Source organism: Heloderma suspectum, chromosome 4 (assembly GCF_057233095.1).
Source record: "Heloderma suspectum isolate Gila_16-S chromosome 4, 16-S_ref, whole genome shotgun sequence".
Taxonomy (NCBI): domain Eukaryota; kingdom Metazoa; phylum Chordata; class Lepidosauria; order Squamata; family Helodermatidae; genus Heloderma; species Heloderma suspectum.
The window spans coordinates 263,148,335-263,166,915 of NC_139461.1; the positions used below are offsets into that span (position 1 = coordinate 263,148,335).

The 18,581-nt window shown below is 46.6% G+C and overlaps 1 protein-coding gene across 1 annotated transcript in view; it reads left to right on the plus strand.

Moving 5' to 3' along the window:
- IGFN1 (immunoglobulin like and fibronectin type III domain containing 1) overlaps positions 1 to 17,715 on the plus strand; it is a 57,156-nt gene extending 39,441 nt beyond the window's left edge. The window contains exons 20-21 of the mRNA XM_084851676.1: positions 1,253 to 1,552; positions 17,378 to 17,715. Coding sequence (XP_084707802.1) covers positions 1,253 to 1,552; positions 17,378 to 17,715 — 638 coding nt within the window. The remainder of the gene's footprint in view (positions 1 to 1,252; positions 1,553 to 17,377) is intronic.
- Positions 17,716 to 18,581: the final 866 nt, after the last annotated feature.

Below are 18,581 nucleotides of genomic sequence, written 5' to 3' on the forward strand. Positions count from 1 at the left end.
GCGCCCATGGGCGCCACCATTTGCGTACGCGCCTTTCCCCCCCCCCAAAGTCAGCCATGATAGGCTACGTAAGGATTTACGTAGCCTATCATGGCTGACTGCAGAGACGCAAATGGCGGCGGCTATGGCCGCCGCCATTTGCGACCCGGCAGGAGCAGAGGATTCGCGGCTGGAGGGATGGGGCACCTCCCCCCCGGCCAGAATTTTGGTGGGGAGGGATGGGGCGCCTCCCCCCCGGCAAGAATTTTGGGGGGAGGAACGGAGTGCCTCCCCCCCACCGCGAAGCAAGCTGCGGGACCAGGTAAGGGACTTTCGTCCATCCCTACCTGCCAATGTGTCCTCTCTAGACGGTATCAAGTGCCCAGCCTCAAATCTCTCTTTGTGATTGATTAGAGAGGTTGAAGTGCAAAACAGTTTTGCTTTTATTATGCAAACTACAGTTAGATCAGCAGTTCCTCAGGTTACAGTTGGAATCCATGAACAGCTGTGAAGTCTCTGGGCAGCTTTGCATAATACAGGACCACTTAGGCTACAGGCAACTCCCTTTGGTAAATGCACTATGTTAGATAGTTGCAACAAAAACTGGTACCAGCCGTCTCTTGGACAACCACAGTGGCTGGTTAAACCCCTCCCTTAGGGTGGGTCTTTCCAGAGAGACATTCCCTGTGTGGCCAGCCTTTTGGAACAGCTTATGAGTTGATATTGCTCCTCTCGCCTAGCCTGACATCTCACCCTGAGATCTCATATTTCTAATTCCTCCTCCTCCAACTCTGGCATTCTCCTGGGCCTTGGCTGGATACTTTCCAACTAATTGGCTTGCACCTGGACAACCGCCCCTCTGGAACTGCCAGTCTTCTGTAACCTTGATGCCTCTGCAAACCCCTCTGCCTCCTCACCCTTGGATTCTGAATCACTCATGTCTGTTGGGGATGCCTCTGCAGAGGTGCTTGGCCCAATCCCTTCAGATAGGCTCAGAGAAAAAAGTAAAATTGCCTCCATCGCTGCTCAGCAGGACATTGGATACAGTGCTCAGAGGTTTCCGCCTCATGAGAGCACAACCCATAGGATTGCATGCTTAGATTTGTACTCAGTTAACTACATTAAGGAGTGTGTTCCACATAAGTGACTGAGTTCTATGGACATGATACTCACTCTACAATATACTTGCACCTCTTGTAGTCTATACATTATGACCTTGTCCCATCTTATATTCTGGCTATGCCTTCTGGTTTTTCTTGTTTTCACTGTGCAGATGTCCCAGAATCTCCTGGTCCTATACAGCTTGTTGAGAAGGTCCCTGATACGGTGACTCTGATATGGGAACCCTCCCCAACAGAGAAGAGGGAGAATACCCTAAACTATATGGTCATGAGGCGTGACTCCAGCAAAGGATCGTGGCAAATGGTGGCTGACTTGATCTACACCAACAAGTGCACCGTTGCAAATTTTGTCCCAGGCCGGCAATATTTCTTCAGAGTGCTGGCAAAAAACTGTATGGGAATCAGTGAGCCTTCTGAAACCGTGCAGCCCTGGAGCATTCAAAAGGAGAGGGGTAAATATATAAAAAAACCACACTCCAGTATTTGTCTGTTGACTGTGTATTCACTGTCTTGTAAGTGGAATCATATGCAATTTGACCTGAGATAACCCTAGAGATATCCCTAGGGATTTTTTTTTTAGTAAAGGAAGTTGTTTGTAGTTGGACAAGTATACTGAACTAAAATGATCAAGGGACTGGAGCAACTCCCCTATGTGGGGAGGTTACAACAGCTGGGATTGTTTAGCTTGGAGAAAAGGTGAGTAAGGGGAGACATGATAGAGGTGTACAAAATTATGCATGGTGTGGAGAATGTGGATAGGGAGACATTTTTCTCTCTTTCTCATAATGCTAGAACCCAGGGCCATCCCATGAAGCTGATTGGTGGGAGATTCAGGACAGTTAAAAGGAAATACTTCTTCACACAGAGCATAGATGAACTATGGAACTCACTACTACAAGATGTAGTGATGTCCACCAATTTGGATGGCTTTAAAAGGGGGTTAGATAAATTCCTGGAGGAAAAGGCTATCAATGGCTACTAGTCCTGATGGCTATGTCCTACCTCCAGTATCAGAGGCAGTATGCCTATGTACACCAGTTGTTGGGGAACATGGGCAGGCCGGGAGGGTGCTGTTGCACTCATGTCCTGGTTGTGAATTCCTGATCAACAGCTGGTTGGCCACTGTATGAACAGAATGCTGGACTAGATGGACCCTTGGTCTGATCCAGCATGGCTCTTCTTATGTTTTTCTGTTCTTATGTCTGCAAAATGGGGTTGATAGTGAAGTGATGGTTTCTCCACCCCTGCTATGCCAGTTAATATTGATGGGAGAAATCCGTTTAAAACAGATATCCCTCATATTATAAAATGTACAGCAGCTTTCCCCAACCTGATGCCCTCCAGATGTTTTGGACCAACTCCTAGCATTCCAAACCATTGGCCATGCTGGCTGGGCCTGATGGAAGTTAATGGGAGGGCACCAGGATGGGGAGGCTGCTATACAGAATCCAAAACCACAAAGTTAATAGTTAGAATCAGCAAAGCTAGGAACATAGGGAGAGCCCTGCTGGATCAGACCGAAGTCCCGCTCAGTGTAGCATCCTGTTTCCCACAGTGGCCAGATGCTTCTGGAGCACCCACAGATAGGAAATGAGGGCAACAGCCCACCCTCCCCATTGTCTCCCCATAGCAACTGGTGTATTCAGTGGCATCCTGACTCTGTATCTAGAGTTTGCAAATATCCATTACAGTTCCTAGCCTTTGATAGACTTATCCTCCACGGATTTGTCCAATCTCCTTTTAAAATTATCTATTGTTGCAGAACCCAGAGTCAGAGAGACCACGGAGTGAAGGAAAAAGAGATTCTTTATTTAACGCGTGGGCTTAAGGCTGGAATCATTTCCAAAGAGCCAGAAGCCCCAAAATACATCAGCACATTGGTTTTATAGACATTGTGACACATATGAAACGGCTCCTCCTCCCCCTCCCGCGTGGGGTTGCAGTCCTCAACATTTCTTCTCCTAGCACTATTGTTTATAATACAAGAACTGGGTTATAGGGTAGCCATGATAAGCAGAGAACAGAAGAGAACAGCAGAGAACAAGATATACAATTGTATGACCTTTGACAAGATAAGGAATTCCTGTGTCTCGTCAGCTTACAACAATATATTCAAGGGAGAAAGAGCTCAGCAAGAACATGAAGCATGAGACTGCATGAGGCTACTTAGTCTGACCCCCGATATGGCTGCTACATTCCCCCCTTAAATGCATAATTTCATTACAATTATAGCATTTCTGATAACTATACAAAGCTTTTTGTGACATACATATTATTTAGCCTCTTGTTGGGCTATTAGAGCGTAGAGGGCAGCACTTTTACTAGCTGAGACATAAAACAGATTGGTTAAACAGCGCATAAGACAAGGAACGCAAAGACATAACAGTATCTCTATGAACAACACTGGTAGAATTAGGATGAACAATGCTTTTAAGCCAGCTAAGATTTGGAAGCCAAGGGGTTAACTAATTGAGCTAATTGTTTTGTCTTATTGTTTTGTTAGCTACTATATTGTGCAGCTTGTTGATCTGTTCATCTACAGCATTGCCATTATCAGTTAAGTTAAAACAACAGAGCTTTTGGTGTGTTTCATAACTTAAATGATGAAGAAGGAAGAGGTAATCTATACCAGCTTTATTTTCTAGAACTGCACCTCTTAGATCACGCAACTCTTTATTTAACAATGACAATGCTTGTGAGGTGGCATTTATGCTTTTGGCTAAGCTGCAAGTTAACCGGTTGATCTCCAGACTATTAGCCAAGGCTAAACCTGGAACCCCAACCAGTGACATTGTTAAGGCCAATTTTTCTGAGTCAGAATATAACTGCACATGACTATTACAATTTTTAGTTAGTTGGAGTGCTCGAGGCTGCCGTCGATGGATTTTCTCGGGCCACAGGGGAAGAATTGGCACCAGTTCAATTGGCGGCTGAGGCAACATGGGTGGTTATTAGACAAGTTGGCAGGAATGAATGACCAAGTGCGGGAACAACATGTCTAAAACCATCCATGAGGCAAAAGTATGTGGGCATCATTAAAAGATATGTTTTGAATTTTATTACAGTGGAAGGGGGCCAGGGATAGCTTTATATTTTCTGGAAAAAATTTGACAATTAAGCATTCGTGCACATGTAGCATTTGTTTCAGCAATGATGGGGGTGCGTAGAGTGAACTCTGTAGGGGGTAGGATCTTTGCAACCACGCCCCAATTAGCATTTTAGGAATAAGTTAAACTTACACCATAAACTCTTAACATGGTATCTTTTTGAATTTTCCCAGGATGTCTACAGACAGGTATTAGGCAAGAGCTAATAAGCCTGTTTGCAGGTATACCTCTTGGCAAACAAAAATGTTTTACTCTTGTGATGTTAGCCAGGTGAAGCCAGTAATTATCAGCAAATCGCTGGGACAAACTTTCCCTTTCAGGGGCTGGCCCCCGTTTTTGCACCTTATTAAGGAGACACAATGCAACACTACTAACACTACAACACGCATGTTTGATCTTCTTTGGGATCTGACCGTACGCCGGGCAGCTATTCACCTGGCAAGCTGCAGTAGGGTCTAGTCCCCTTCTTCAATTCTCCAGTTGCAGGTCTGACCGTATGCAGGGGGACAGTCTCCCGGTGTGTCCACAGTAAGGTCTAGCCTGAGTCTTCTTACTGCTTTTTTAGAATGATTTTTAAAGGATTTTTGAAAAGGAAAGAAATCCTTTCAAAGGATTTTTAGGATTTTTGTTTACAGTCTACTCTCCCCCTCTCGCTTTCTTGACTCGTGTCTAATGTATCCAGGGTTTAACTCCAGCTGCTTTCATAGCTGCGGGGGTGGAAAGTATGACAGTTTTCAGTCTTCTCCATCTGGGAGTCAAAGGGTTATTTTTCCCTCTTTAACTCATCCTTTAACTCTTGGTTGGAAAGGATGAACTTCTGTGATGGGAATGGCTTATTTTCTAAGACAAAGCGACGCTGGGCTTGAAGAACTTTGCTCAGTGTTTGGACTTCTTGTTTAAGGCTAACGTTTGCTTGCTCTTGATGCCACTCCAGTGTCAATCATGAAGTCAATGTCACGGCCCCTCTCAAGCTGTCTCCCTCTTCGCCCATTCTGGCCCCTTAGGTTTTCTCCTTTGTGTATTTGATTTATTTTATTTGGGCATTCATGCCACTAATGTCCATCTTGTCTACACTGGGCACACTGGTTCTTTTTTAAGAATCTTTTGCCTCTGCCGGGTCTTCTTCTTTTTTCTTTCGTCCACGTCTTCTTGGGCCTCTGGGTTGAGGGAGGGGGGTATACTGGCGATAGGCATTTGAAAGACGCTCCAAGTACGCTCTGGGGCCTCGGTGGCACCTTGCAGCACTTTAGACACTTTGGTCATATTAACTGACTTCTTTATACCTGCCTTTACAGCTTTTAACAGCAGGGTTTGATACTGGGTGAGGCGCTCTAGCCCAACTTGTGTTTTGGGATTTCCGCAGGGGGGGGTTATTTACAAGGAGACTTTATTGGGTAACTTACAGCACACAGGTGTACTTAATGGTTGGATCAGACAGCTTCTCTGAACCACGAACTATTGGGCTAAATGGGTTTTATACCATACATGTTACCCATGAGGCAACACAACACTAGCAAGCATTTTCAGCATAGGCTAGAAGTGTTTGGTTCTCAGGCCCAGCTTCCTGTAAACAACTTTGCTTCTCAAAGTGCTTGATAACACTTTTATTCATTAGTATGGGAAGACAAATTTTTTCTCTTTCTTTTGCTTTCTTTTTCTTTGCTGATCTGTCTGTATTGCAGATCATGTTTCAAACTTTTTACATAAAACTTTCTGCTCCATGCACCAGCCTTGTCTCTTTATTTGTCTTTTTTAAGTTAAACTCACTTACTTAAACCTTTCTGCCATACACTAGTCCCAATGACACACATTTGGGATAGGCTCTTCTTCTCCTTCTAGTTACATTTTCTTCATCTTAAAGAACTATTACATTATTGTGGCTACTTTACCCCAGGTAATAAGCTCCAGGCACAATCAGCTGCTTTTAATTTACCCTGGGGGCAACTATGGCCACGCTTCTTTTCTACAAATGTTTTTTCTTTGCCTCTTGCCTTTTCTTTCTTCTTTTTTTTCTCCCTTCTCTATCTGTCTGCTACTTTCTCTATTTCCTTCTTTTCTACTTGCCTTTGTCTTTTCTCCTTGTCATCCATCGGGAACCACACTTAGTATCATTTGGAGTTGCAACTAACACTAATCTGCAAATATCACATATATTTCATGATATTTAAGAAATCATAAAATATACACAACAAACTTTTTCTGCAATTTAACACAATGAATGGAAAACACTTTTTGCATGGTAAGGCATGATGGAGCAGATCCAGCAATCATACTGCTCTTCTGGCTGAAAGCTCAGGGCTCATCAGAATCAAGGGACGGGCATACCCACACACGCAAAGAATTCTAGGTGACCATTTTTGCATTGGCAACTCTATGCTGCATGAGTTCTGGCAGAAGGAAATCTAAAAGTCATAGATCAAACTCAGCTTGCTGTACACTGAGCTGACTACAAAGACAGACACACGGTCCACAGCGATGAGAGTTCAAGTTTATCAAAAGCTTCACAGCACTGTCCATGGCAAGTCTTTGACAATTTAAAATTTTAATTCATGTGCAGAGTGTCTCTAAAAAGCCCAGATGATGATGGAGGCAAACAGAGAAGGCTCTGGGCAATGAAGATGAGATGTTTCCAGCAAAGGCTCTCCACTTTTGCATCAGTTTAAAAAGGGAAAGTGTGGCCCTACACCCCTTCTGACAGACAAGGGCCTTTAACTTTTTAGCAAGGCCTCTGTCTAAACAGAGCGGCACAGCTCAGCTCTCTAGCCGTGACGCTTTAACTTGGGCAACTCTTCTGTAAATTTTATTTTACTTCTGTCAGGTTCTCACAGACATTTTAAAAACTTACTCTTTTTTTTTTCCTCTTCTAACCTGGTACACGAAAGCACTGAAACACTGAGTGCCGAAACTCAGGACGCTGGGGGGTGATGGGCATCGCTTTATACTTGCATTTTTCAGGCAGCCATTAATCTTCGGGGAGGCGGTGGGGTGATTTGCAGGACTTCAAAGGCAAGCTTCTCAGTTTGTTTGTATTTGTAAATCCCAAGCTTAAAACAGGACATGATGAGGTACAGGGCAGCCAAATTCTTGCTTTGGCAGGGGCAACAAATAACTCGGGTCAGCTTTCTTCGCTGGGGTCTCAAACAGGAAAACAGTCTTAATTTAAAGTTGTAACATCACTGACAGCGTCAGCCAGCCAGCTACACAGATCTCATTGTTTTTTAAGACAGTTGCTCCAATATCTTCTTTTCTTCTCAATCAGGTTGGGTCTCCCAGCTTACACAGTTTATTGCAGCTTTTAGGAGCGTGGTAGTAGCGTGATTTTGGCTTGGCCAGGAACATGCTGTCTGGTTTCTCGGTCTCTTCAGCACACACACTTAAGCAGTGTAACACTGGACACTCAAATCAGTGAGATTTCTTCATTGCAGGGAATCCCACGGCAAAAGCTTAATGGTTACGCTCTTCAGAAATCATATAGCCGATGGTCAGTAGCTACACTCTATGCAATTCTAACACAGTTCATAGCTAAACACGGTTACCTTGACAAGAGATCTTTAACATGGTCTTTCCGCTTCATTCTGCTTTGGGCCAGTCTTATGGCACACTTTTCACTCGAAGAGGGGTCTAGCCTGTGCTCTGGGGCCTGATTCTTCACCTTTATTTTCTATTTTGCCTTCATCTTCTGGGTCTTCATTTTCAGTTTCCATTTCTTAGGGATTTCATCTCAATTAGGCGAGGTGATGATGTTGCACAACTCAGAACGTTGTGGGCAATTTTCCTGCCCCCCCCCTCTCGGCGCGCTAGGCTAACAGCTACTTCTTCGGCCTTACACTCCCACGCTTTGTTAAAAGCCAGACTGTCCTGCAACATTTTTCTGATTAACAGCCTCAGATCTTGTTCTTTTTTTCCTCTCAGCTCAACCTTGAGCTTTTTGCTGTTTTCTCTCTCTATTCTGAATCTTTTTTTAAAAAAAAAACCCTTTTCCTTCTTTGTTTGACATACATCTCAAGGGGGTGCAAGGTTTGCTTCCCCCACCACCCATAGCCTCCCTCCTAAATTGAAGACAGACACAATTAGGGAATGGGAATTGGTCAGTGAGTAAGGGGTCTCACTGGCCGACACAAGAGGATTTTTCACACCACGCACTTTGCTACTGGCCTGGGCACCCGGACGGTCAACGGTATGTGTCAGAAACCGCAGTAGCCACTCACACAATCATCAATCTGTCCACTGCATCCATATGTCCCTGCCACCCACTTTTCCCACTTCTTACCAGAGCGGAAAGCGGCTTCCCCAGCTTCCTCAGCTTCCTACTGAGTACTGGCGTGCTGGGTACTGGCGCCCACTCGGGGGTGTGATCAGGCCCTCCTTCTACCCGCAAGGAGTAGGTTCTTTTGTATACGTATACCACCAACACTGACCTTCTTCATAAGGCGGGGCCCTCTTTTTTTCTGCCCAGTGGCCTTTCTCCCTAAAGGCGGTGCCCTCTTTTTCCCATATACTTGCCTTTCTCCTGAAGGCTTCCAATGTAGGTTTCAACTCAATTGCAGCTGTGATACAGGCAGGGCTCAAGTTCCTTCCTCCGCTTCCCAAGGTTCTCTTGCCTTTCGCTGCCGTTTGGGCGATCCCGGTGCAGGCTTTCTCCCATTCACTCGACAAAAACGTCAGTGGTGCCAAGAAAGGGAGGCATGCGCCGAGCTCGTCTTCCCGGTGCGGCGATCAAGAGCAGGCAACTGCCACCTGTCTGGCTCAGAGCCTGCCACATCCGAGTCACGGCACCATTAATGTTGCAGAACCCAGAGTCAGAGAGACCACGGAGTGAAGGAAAAAGAGATTCTTTATTTAACGCGCGGGCTTAAGGCTGGAATCATTTCCAAAGAGCCAGAAGCCCCGAAATACATCAGCACATTGGTTTTATAGACATTGTGACACATATGAAACGGCTCCTCCTCCCCCTCCCACGTGGGGTTGCAGTCCTCAACATTTCTTCTCTTAGCACTATTGTTTATAATACAAGAACTGGGTTATAGGGTAGCCATGATAAGGAGAGAACAGAAGAGAACAGCAGAGAACAAGATATACAATTGTATGACCTTTGACAAGATAAGGAATTCCTGTGTCTCATCAGCTTACAACAATATATTCAAGGGAGAAAGAGCTCAGCAAGAACATGAAGCATGAGACTGCATGAGGCTACTTAGTCTGACCCCCGATATGGCTGCTACACTATGATGGGACTGAAGTTGATAAATGAATTATGCACTGAGTGAAGATCTTTCTTTTGCCTGGCCTGAATCTACTGCCACTTACTTTCATTGGATGACCCATGATGAGAGAGGAACTCTCTTATCAACTGGCTAGGGAGCATATCCAACCTGTGCATCATAGGTCCAATTAGAAAGAGCATGTCTGTGTGAATGTGTTCGCTCACAGGAAATGCTGACTTTTGAGAATTCCAACATAAACAGATCTGATCTACATCTCCCAGACTAACGTGCTGACTGAAATGAAGCTTTCTATCAGACTTCACTGCGAAGAGAAAACTCTCTGGAAAAGACCCTGATGCTGGGAAAGACTGAAGGCAAAAGGAGAAGGGGACGGCAGAGGATGAGATGGCTAGACAGCATCACTGATGCAATGAATATGGACTTGAGTACGCTGTGGGAGAGAGTGCAGGACAGGAAGGCCTGGCGTGCTATGGTCCATGGGATCACGAAGAGTCGGACACGACTGAACGACTCAACAACAACAACAACAACAAATCAGACTTCACAGTTCTCCAAATACTGAGACACAGTTCTCAGTTCAAAAACATCAACATGCATTTTAGAAAAGGCACATTTTAAGATAAAATACATTTAGAATTGTATACTGTAAGTTACGGTAATTTTATAAATATGTATTTTAAATGCAAATTTATTTATTTATTTATTTATTTATTTCTATACCGCCCAATAGCCGAAGCTCTCTGGGCAGTTCACAAAAATTAAAACCAAACAACACACAATAAAACAATTTAAAATATATAGAACATTAAAACCACAATATAACAATACAACCACAATAAAACCTAGCAGCAGTGCAGGAGTTTAAAATACAGATTTAAAACAACAAAGATAAAAATTTAGAAAGCTAAAATGCTAAAATGCCTGGGAAAATAAAAAGGTCTTCACCTGACGCCGAAAGGAATACAATGTAGGTGCCAGGCAAACCTCACTAGGGAGCTCATTCCAGAGCCGGGGTGCCACAACAGAAAAAGCCCTCCTCCTAGTAGCCACCTGCCTCACTTCCTTTGGCAGGGGCTCATGGAGAAGGGCCACTGACGATGATCTTAAGGTCCGGGCAGGCACATATGGGAGGAGGCGATCCTTCAGGTAACCTGGCCCCAAGCCGTTAAGGACTTTGAATGTTAACACCAGCACTTTGAATCGGGCCCGGAAATGGACTGGCAGCCAGCGCAGCTGGAAAAGTACTGGCGTAATATGAGCTTGCAGGCCAGTCCCTGTTAACAATCTTGCTGCCCTATTTTGGACCAGCTGAAGTTTCCAGACCATTTTCAATGGCAGCCCCACATATAACGCATTGCAGTAATCCAGACGAGAAGTTATCAGAGCATGGATAACTGTAGCTAGGCTATCTCTGTCCAGATATGGGCGTAGTTGGTATACCAGCCTAAGCTGATAAAAAGTGCTCCGTGCCACTGAGTTCACCTGTGCCTCAAGTAGGGGTGGACGAAAGTCACTTACCTGTCGTCGAAGCTTGTTCGCGGTGGGGGGGAGGCGCTTCGCTGCTCCCCCCGCGAAGTTCAGGCCGGGGGGGGAGGCTTCCCGCCTCGCCCCGGCCGAAATTCAGGCCGGGGTGGAGGCTTCCCGCCTCTCCCGGCCGAAATTCAGGCCAGGGAGGAGGTGCCTCGCCTCGCCCGGCCGCGAACTCCAAAGTTTAAAAAAAAAAAAAAACACCCCCGTGATAGGCTACGTGACGATTAACGTAGCCTATCACGGCTAGATCTGCAAAGTCAGCCGTGATTTTGTTGTTGTTGTTCAGTCGTTCAGTCGTGTCCAACTCTTCGTGACCCCATGGACCATAGCACGCCAGGCCTTCCTGTCCTGCGCTCTCTCCCGGAGTGTGCTCAAGTTCATATTCATTGCATCCGTGATGCTATCTAGCCATCTCATCCTCTGCCGTCCCCTTCTCCTTTTGCCTTCAGTCTTTCCCAGCATCAGGGTCTTTTCCAGGGAGTTTTCTCTTCGCATTAGGTGGCCAAAATATTGGAGCTTCAGCTTCATTATCTGTCCTTCCAATGAGCACTCAGGGTTGATTTCCTTTAGGATGGACTGATTTGACCTCCTTGCAGTCCAGGGGACTCGTAAGAGTCTTCTCCAGCACCACAGCTCGAAAGCATCAATTTTTCGGCGCTCAGCCTTCCTTATAGTCCAGCTCTCACAGCCATACATTACTACTGGGAAAACCATAGCTTTGATTAGACGGACCTTTGTCGGCAAGGTGATGTCTCTGCTTCTGACTATGCTGTCTAGGTTGGCCATAGCTTTCCTCCCAAGGAGCAAGCGTCTTTTAATTTCATGGCTACAGTCACCGTCTGTGGTGATCTTGGAGCCCAAGAAAGTAAAATCTGTCACTGCTTCCATTTCTTCCCCTTCTATATGCCAGGAAGTGATGGGGCCAGATGCCATGATCTTTTTTAATGTTGAGTTTCAAACCAGCTTTTGCACTCTCCTCTTTCACCCTCAACAAGAGGCTCTTTAGATCCTCTTCACTTTCTGCCATTAGGGTGGTATCGTCTGCCTATCGGAGGTTGTTGATAATTCTCCCAGCAATCTTAATTCCGACCTCCGATTCATCCAACCCGGCATTTCTCATGATGTACTCTGCATATAAGTTAAATCAGCAGGGTGACAATATGCAGCCTTGTCGTACTCCTTTCCCAATTTTGAACCAATCGGTTGTTCCATGTCTGGTTCTTACTGTTGCTTCTTGACCCTCGTACAGGTTTCTCAGGAGACAGGTAAGGTGGTCTGGTACTCCCATCCCTTTAGGAATTTGCCACAGTTTGTTGTGATCCACACAATCAAAGGCTTTAGCGTAGTCAATGAAGCAGAAATAGACGTTTTTCTGGAATTCTCTTGCTTTCTCCATGATGCAGCGAATGTTGGCGATTTGATCTCTAGTTCCTCTGCCTCTTCTAAACCCAGCTTGTACTTCCAGTAGTTCTCGGTTCGCATACTGCTGAAGCCTAGCTTGTAGGATTTTGAGCATCACCTTGGTGGCATGTGAAATGAGCGCAATGGTGCGGTAGTTTGAACACTCTTTGGCGTTGCCCTTCTTTGGAACTGGAATGTAAACTGACCTTTTCCAGTCTTGTGGCCACTGCTGAGTGTTCCAGATTTGTTGGCATATTGAATGCAGCACTTTAACAGCATCATCTTTTAGGATTTTAAATAGCTCGGCTGGAATACTGTCATCTCCGCTAGCTTTGTTGTTACTAATGCTTCCTAAGGCCCACTTGACTTCACTCTCGAGGATGTCCGGCTCAAGTTCAGTGACCGCACTATCATGGCTATCAGGGACATTCAGATCTTTCCTGTATAGTTCTTCTGTGTATTCTTGCTACCTCTTCTTAATCTCATCTGCTTCTGTTAGGTCCCTGCCTTCTTTGTCCTTTATCATGCCCGTCTTTGCACAAAACGTTCCCTTGAGATCTCCAATTTTCTTGAAGAGATCTCTAGTCTTTCCCATTCTGTTGTTTTCCTTGATTTCTTTGCATTGTTCATTTAAGAAGGCCTTCTTGTCTCTCCTTGCTATTCTCTGGAACTCTGCATTCAGTTGGGTATATCTTCCCCTTTCTCCCTTGCTTTTCGCTTCCCTTCTTTCGTGAGCTACTTGTAAAGCCTCATCAGACAGCCACTTTGCTTTCTTGCATTTCTTTTTCTTTGGGATGGATTTCGTTGCTGCCTCCTGAACAATGTTACGGACCTCCGTCCATAGTTCCTCAGGCACTCTGTCTATCAGGTCTAATCCCTGAAATCTATTCCTCACCTCCACTGTATATTTATCAGGGATATGATTTAGGTCATACCTGAACGGTTTAGTGGTTTTCCCGACGTCCTTCAATTTAAGCCAAAATTTTGCAAGAAGCAGCTCATGATCTGAGCCACAGTCAGCTCCAGGTCTAGTTTTGACTGACTGTATGGAGCTTCTCCATCTTTGGCTGCAAAGGACATAATCAATCTGATTTCGATATTGACCATCTGGTGACGTCCATGTGTAGAGTCGCCTCTTGTGCTGTTGGAAAAGAGTGTTTGCTATGATCAGCATGTTCTCTTGGCAAAACTCTATTAGCCTTTGTCCTGCTTCATTTTGTACACCAAGGCCATGCCTGCCTGTTATCCCGGTGATTTCTTGACTTCCTATTTTAGCATTCCAATCGCCTATGATGAAGAGGACATCTTTTTTTGGTGTTAGTTCTAGAAGGTGTTGTAGGTCTTCATAGAACCGATCAACCTCAGCTTCTTCGGCATCAGTGGTTGGGGCATAGACTTGAATTACTGTGATGTTGAATGGTTTGCCTTGGATTCGTACTGAGATCATTCTATCGTTTTTAAGATTGTACCCCAGTACTGCTTTTCCCACCCTTTTGTTGACTATGAGTGCTACTCCATTTCTTCTAAGGGATTCTTGCCCACAATAGTAGATATGATGGTCACCTGAATTAAATTCGCCCATGCCTGTCCATTTGAGTTCGCTGATTCCCAAGATGTTGATGTTCAATCTTGCCATCTCATGTTTGACCACCTCCAGCTTACCTTGATTCATTGATCTGACATTCCAGGTTCCTAAACAATATTGTTCTTTACAGCATCGGATTTTCTTTTCACCACCAGACACATCCACAGCTGAGTGTCCTTTCGGGTTTGGCCCAGCCGCTTCACTCTTTCTGGCGCTACTTGGAAATACCCTCTGCTCTTCCCCAGTAGCATATTGGACACCTTCCGACCTGAGGGGCTCATCTTCCGGCGTCATCTCTTTTAGCCTTGTGATACGTTCCATGGGGTTTTCTTGGCAAGAATACTGGAGTGGGTTGCCATTTCCTTCTCCAGTGGACCACATTTTGTCAGAACTCTCTGCCATGACCTGTCCGTCTTGGGTGGCCCTGCACGGCATAGCTTATGGCTTCACTGAGTTACGCAAGCCCCTTCGCCACAACAAGGTGACCAAATAAGGAACGGGAATGGCGGCTCCCTATGGGGGCCGCCATTATCCGTACGCGCTTTTTTTATTTTTTTTAAGTCACCCGTGATAGGCTACGTGACGATTTACGTAGCCTATCACGGCTGACTTTGCAAATCTAGCCATGATAGGCTACGTTAATCGTCATGTAGACTATCACGGGGGCGTTTTTTTTCTTTTATTGGAATGGCGGCGGTGGCAGCCGGTCAAAAGACTGGCTGCCGCTCCCGCCCCGCATGAACACCCGCCGAACCGCTGGCCGGACCCGCCGCCGGGAGGGACATTCGGCAAAGGTAAGTCCCATCCCAGGGGGGGTGCGGGGTGCGGGGGGGTGCGGAGAATTTCTCCCCGAAACTTGTTCGGGGGGCCGAACACGTTGGAGCTCGGCCCCCCGAAGTTTCGGGGAGAAATTCTCCGCCATCCCTAGCCTCAAGTGACAGTTCTGGATCCAAGAGCACCCCCAAACTACGAACCTGATCCTTTAGGGGAAGTGCAACCCCCTCCAGAACAGGTTGAATATCACCTAGCCGGGCAGACGAACCACCCACTAACAGTACCTCCATCTTGTCTGGATTGAGTTTCAGTTTATTGGCCCTCATCCAGTCCATTACCGTGCCCAGGCACTGATTCAGAACAGCCACTGCCTCACCTGGTTTTGATGAGAAAGAGAATTAGAGCTGGGTGTCATCTGCATATTGATGGCACCTCAGCCCACACCTCCGGATAACCTCCCCCAGCGGTTTCATGTAGATGTTAAACAGCATGGGGGATAAAATAGAGCCCTGTGGAACCCCCATGGCACAATTGCCATGGCACAGAGCAAAAATCCCCTAGCACCACCTTCTGGAATCGGCCATCCAAGTAGGAGCGGAACCACTGTAGTGCAGTGCCTCCAACTCCTAACCCAGACAACCTATCCAGAAGGATACCATGGTCGATGGTATCGAAAGCTGCTGAGAGGTCCAGGAGAATCAACAGGGTCACACTCCCCCTGTCCCTCTCCTGGCAGAGGTCATCCCACAGGGCGACCAAGGCAGTTTCTGTTCCAAAACCAGGCCTGAAGCCCGATTGAAATGGATCTAGATAATCCATTTCATTCAAGAGTGCCTGGAGCTGTCCTACAACCACCCGCTCAAGTACCTTGCCCAGGAAGGGGACGTTGGCCACTGGCCTATAATTGTTAACATCCTCTGGGTCCAGGTTAGGCTTTTTCAGGAGCGATCTAATTACTGCCTCTTTTAAAGCGGCAGGCACCACTCCCTCTCTCAATGAGGAATTTACAACCTCCTGGACCCAGCCGGACATCCCTTCCTTGTTTGATTTAATAAGCCATGAAGGGCAAGGGTCAAGCACACAAGTGGTCGATCAGACTTGGCCAAGCACCTTGTCCACATCCTCAGGCCTCAGTAACTGAAACTCATCCAATAAAACTGGACCAGACGGTGCTCTGAACGCCTCTACCAATGGAACTGCATTAATGGTGGTGTCCAATTCATGACGAATCTGAGTGACTTTATCCTCAAAGTGCCGTGCAAACTTGTCACAGCATGCTACCGAGGGTTCCACCGTCTCTCTCCCTGGCCCAGAATGTAACAGGCCGCGAACCACTCGGAAAAGCTCCGCTGGATGACACTGAGAAGATGCAATGCTGGTGGAAAAGAACTGTCTCTTTGCCACCCTCACCGCCACAGAGTAGGCTCGATAGTGGGCTCTTACCTGTGTTCGGTCAGACTCAGCACGAGTTTTCCTCCACCTGTGTTCTAGCCATCTCCCCTCTTGCTTCATTGCCCTCAGCTCAGGTGTATACCAAGGAGCTGGCCGGGCTCTGCTCAGAGGGAGAGGGCGCTTGGGCGCGATCGTGTCAACCGCCCGAGTCATCTCTGCGTTCCACAGAGCGACCTGGGCTTCGACAAGAGCACCAGCCATACCAGCAGGAAAATCCCCCAGAGCCCTCTGGAATCCATCGGAATCCATTAATCTCCGGGGGCGGACCATTTTAATAGGTCCCCCACCCTTGCAGAGGGGAAAGGCCGCCAGGAGTCTAAACCTCAGCAGGAAGTGATCTGACCATGACAAAGGGACAGATGTTAAGTCCTCCACTTTCAGATCACCATCCTCCTGCCCAGTCGAGAAAACCAGATCAAGCGTGTGTCCTTTTATATGCGTTGGGCTGATAACATGTTGGGACAGCCCCATGGTTGTCATGGCGGCCATGAAGTCCTGAGCTGCCCCGGATACAGCGGCCTCGGCATGGAAGTTGAGATCCCCCAGGACCATCATCCTGGGGGTCCTCAACACCAAGTCCGAGACCACCTCCGTCAGCTCAGGCAGGGAGTCTGATGGGCAGCGGGGTGGGCGGTACACCAACAGAATCCCTAATCTGTCCCGGGTACCCAACACAAGGTGCAAACACTCAAGATCTGCACTCGAATGAGCAGGAAGCCTGGAGAAGGAGATTGAATTCCTATAGACCACGGCAACCCCCCTTCCCCGACCCTCAAGTCGGTGTTGGTGCTGCACCAAGTACCCAGGAGGGCACAACTGGGAGAGAGTGACCCCTCCCAGTTCCCCCACCAAACATGTTCAAATATGTATTAAAATGCAAATTTTCATACTTTTTGTAAAAAGAAAAACATAGATTAATGCAGAAACCTGTTGGAATAGATATATGCGTGAACATATGTGGAAGTGACACAGACTGGAAATAGAGTTATCTGTCTGAGCCATGTTGTTGTCTGTTTGTTGATGAAACCTCAGAACTTTGCTTAATAGAACAAGAAAAGTCAAAGAAACTGTTGCAGCCTCACCCAATTAAGCCAATATTGCCAGTTGCATGTCAGACATAAATGTCAAATATAACACATGAAGGTCATTCTCTTAACTCTTAATTTCTCCCTTTGTGTCCTGGTTTTATTTCTGTGCCCCCAGGTAAATTTGAGGTCAGACTTCCAAAGTACAAGGGAATCAACCGAGCTCAGCCTCCAAGATTCCTGGTCCAACTTAAACCGCATGTAGTGACTTTAGGATTTGAATGTCACATGAGTTGTGCTGTAACTGGATATCCGGCACCTCAGGTAACCTGGTACAAGGATGGTAAGGATCTATCTCAGGATTATACCTTCTTCAGCAAAAATGACTTTGGGGTCTGCTCGCTTGTGATCCCGGGAGTCACACCATCAGATGGAGGCCAGTACAAGGCGGTGGCCATCAATGAACTAGGCCAAGCAATCAGCAAAGCCGAAGTCACCATAAAAGGTAAAGACTGAAGAATGGCTGAGGTCTGCCACTTACATGAAGCAAATTAATACTTGGTGTCCCTTAGTTGCTCCAGACTAGAGTCCTTCCCTGAGTTCAGCTGTGAATTTATGGTAGAATGTTAACACTTTTAAAGGTATGGACAGGATGTATAAAAAAAAAGCATGGCAAAGGAAATCCTGGCCCAGCCAATATCAAGAATCTATCTAGCTCCAGCAGTTATTTTGTTCTATTGCTGATTTCTCTCTGCTGGTTAGTCAGCCCACAGTGGAACTTGGTATTAGACAAAAGGACATTTGACAAGGACCCATGACTTTCCCTTATCACAATGATTTCACATTTCAGAGAATCATGCACTGGGCCTGCCAGCAAAGAAGGTAGAAAGCAAATGTGAGTAGAGATGTCGCAGGCATCTGGTTGGGCTTAGAAGCTCAGCGATTTCTCACTGGCTTATCCCCCCGCCCCAGATGCCAATCTGCAGTTCCCCACACTTGTTTGACTCGGTGCACACCAAATCGAGCAAGTGAGTGCAGGGATCTATTTAGACCATCTACACCTGTGATTTTGCACCTGTGTAGATGGTCTACCTGTGTAGACCATCTACACCTGTGAATTTGGGATGTACGAATCCCTTACCTGGCTCCGCAGTGGGGGATCTGTGGGGGGGGAGGCGCTCCGTCCCTCCCCCCGGAATCCTCCCTGGCTGGCTCCACTGCACGGCGGCTCTGCAGAGCCACCGGCCAGGGCCATCCGCAGCCGGAGTTCTGGCCACAGCCAGGCTGCTGTGGCTGCAAATGGCGGCCATCGTAGCAGCCACCATTTGCATTCTGCCAGGCTGCTGTGATAGGCTACGTAAGTATTTATGTAGCCTATCACG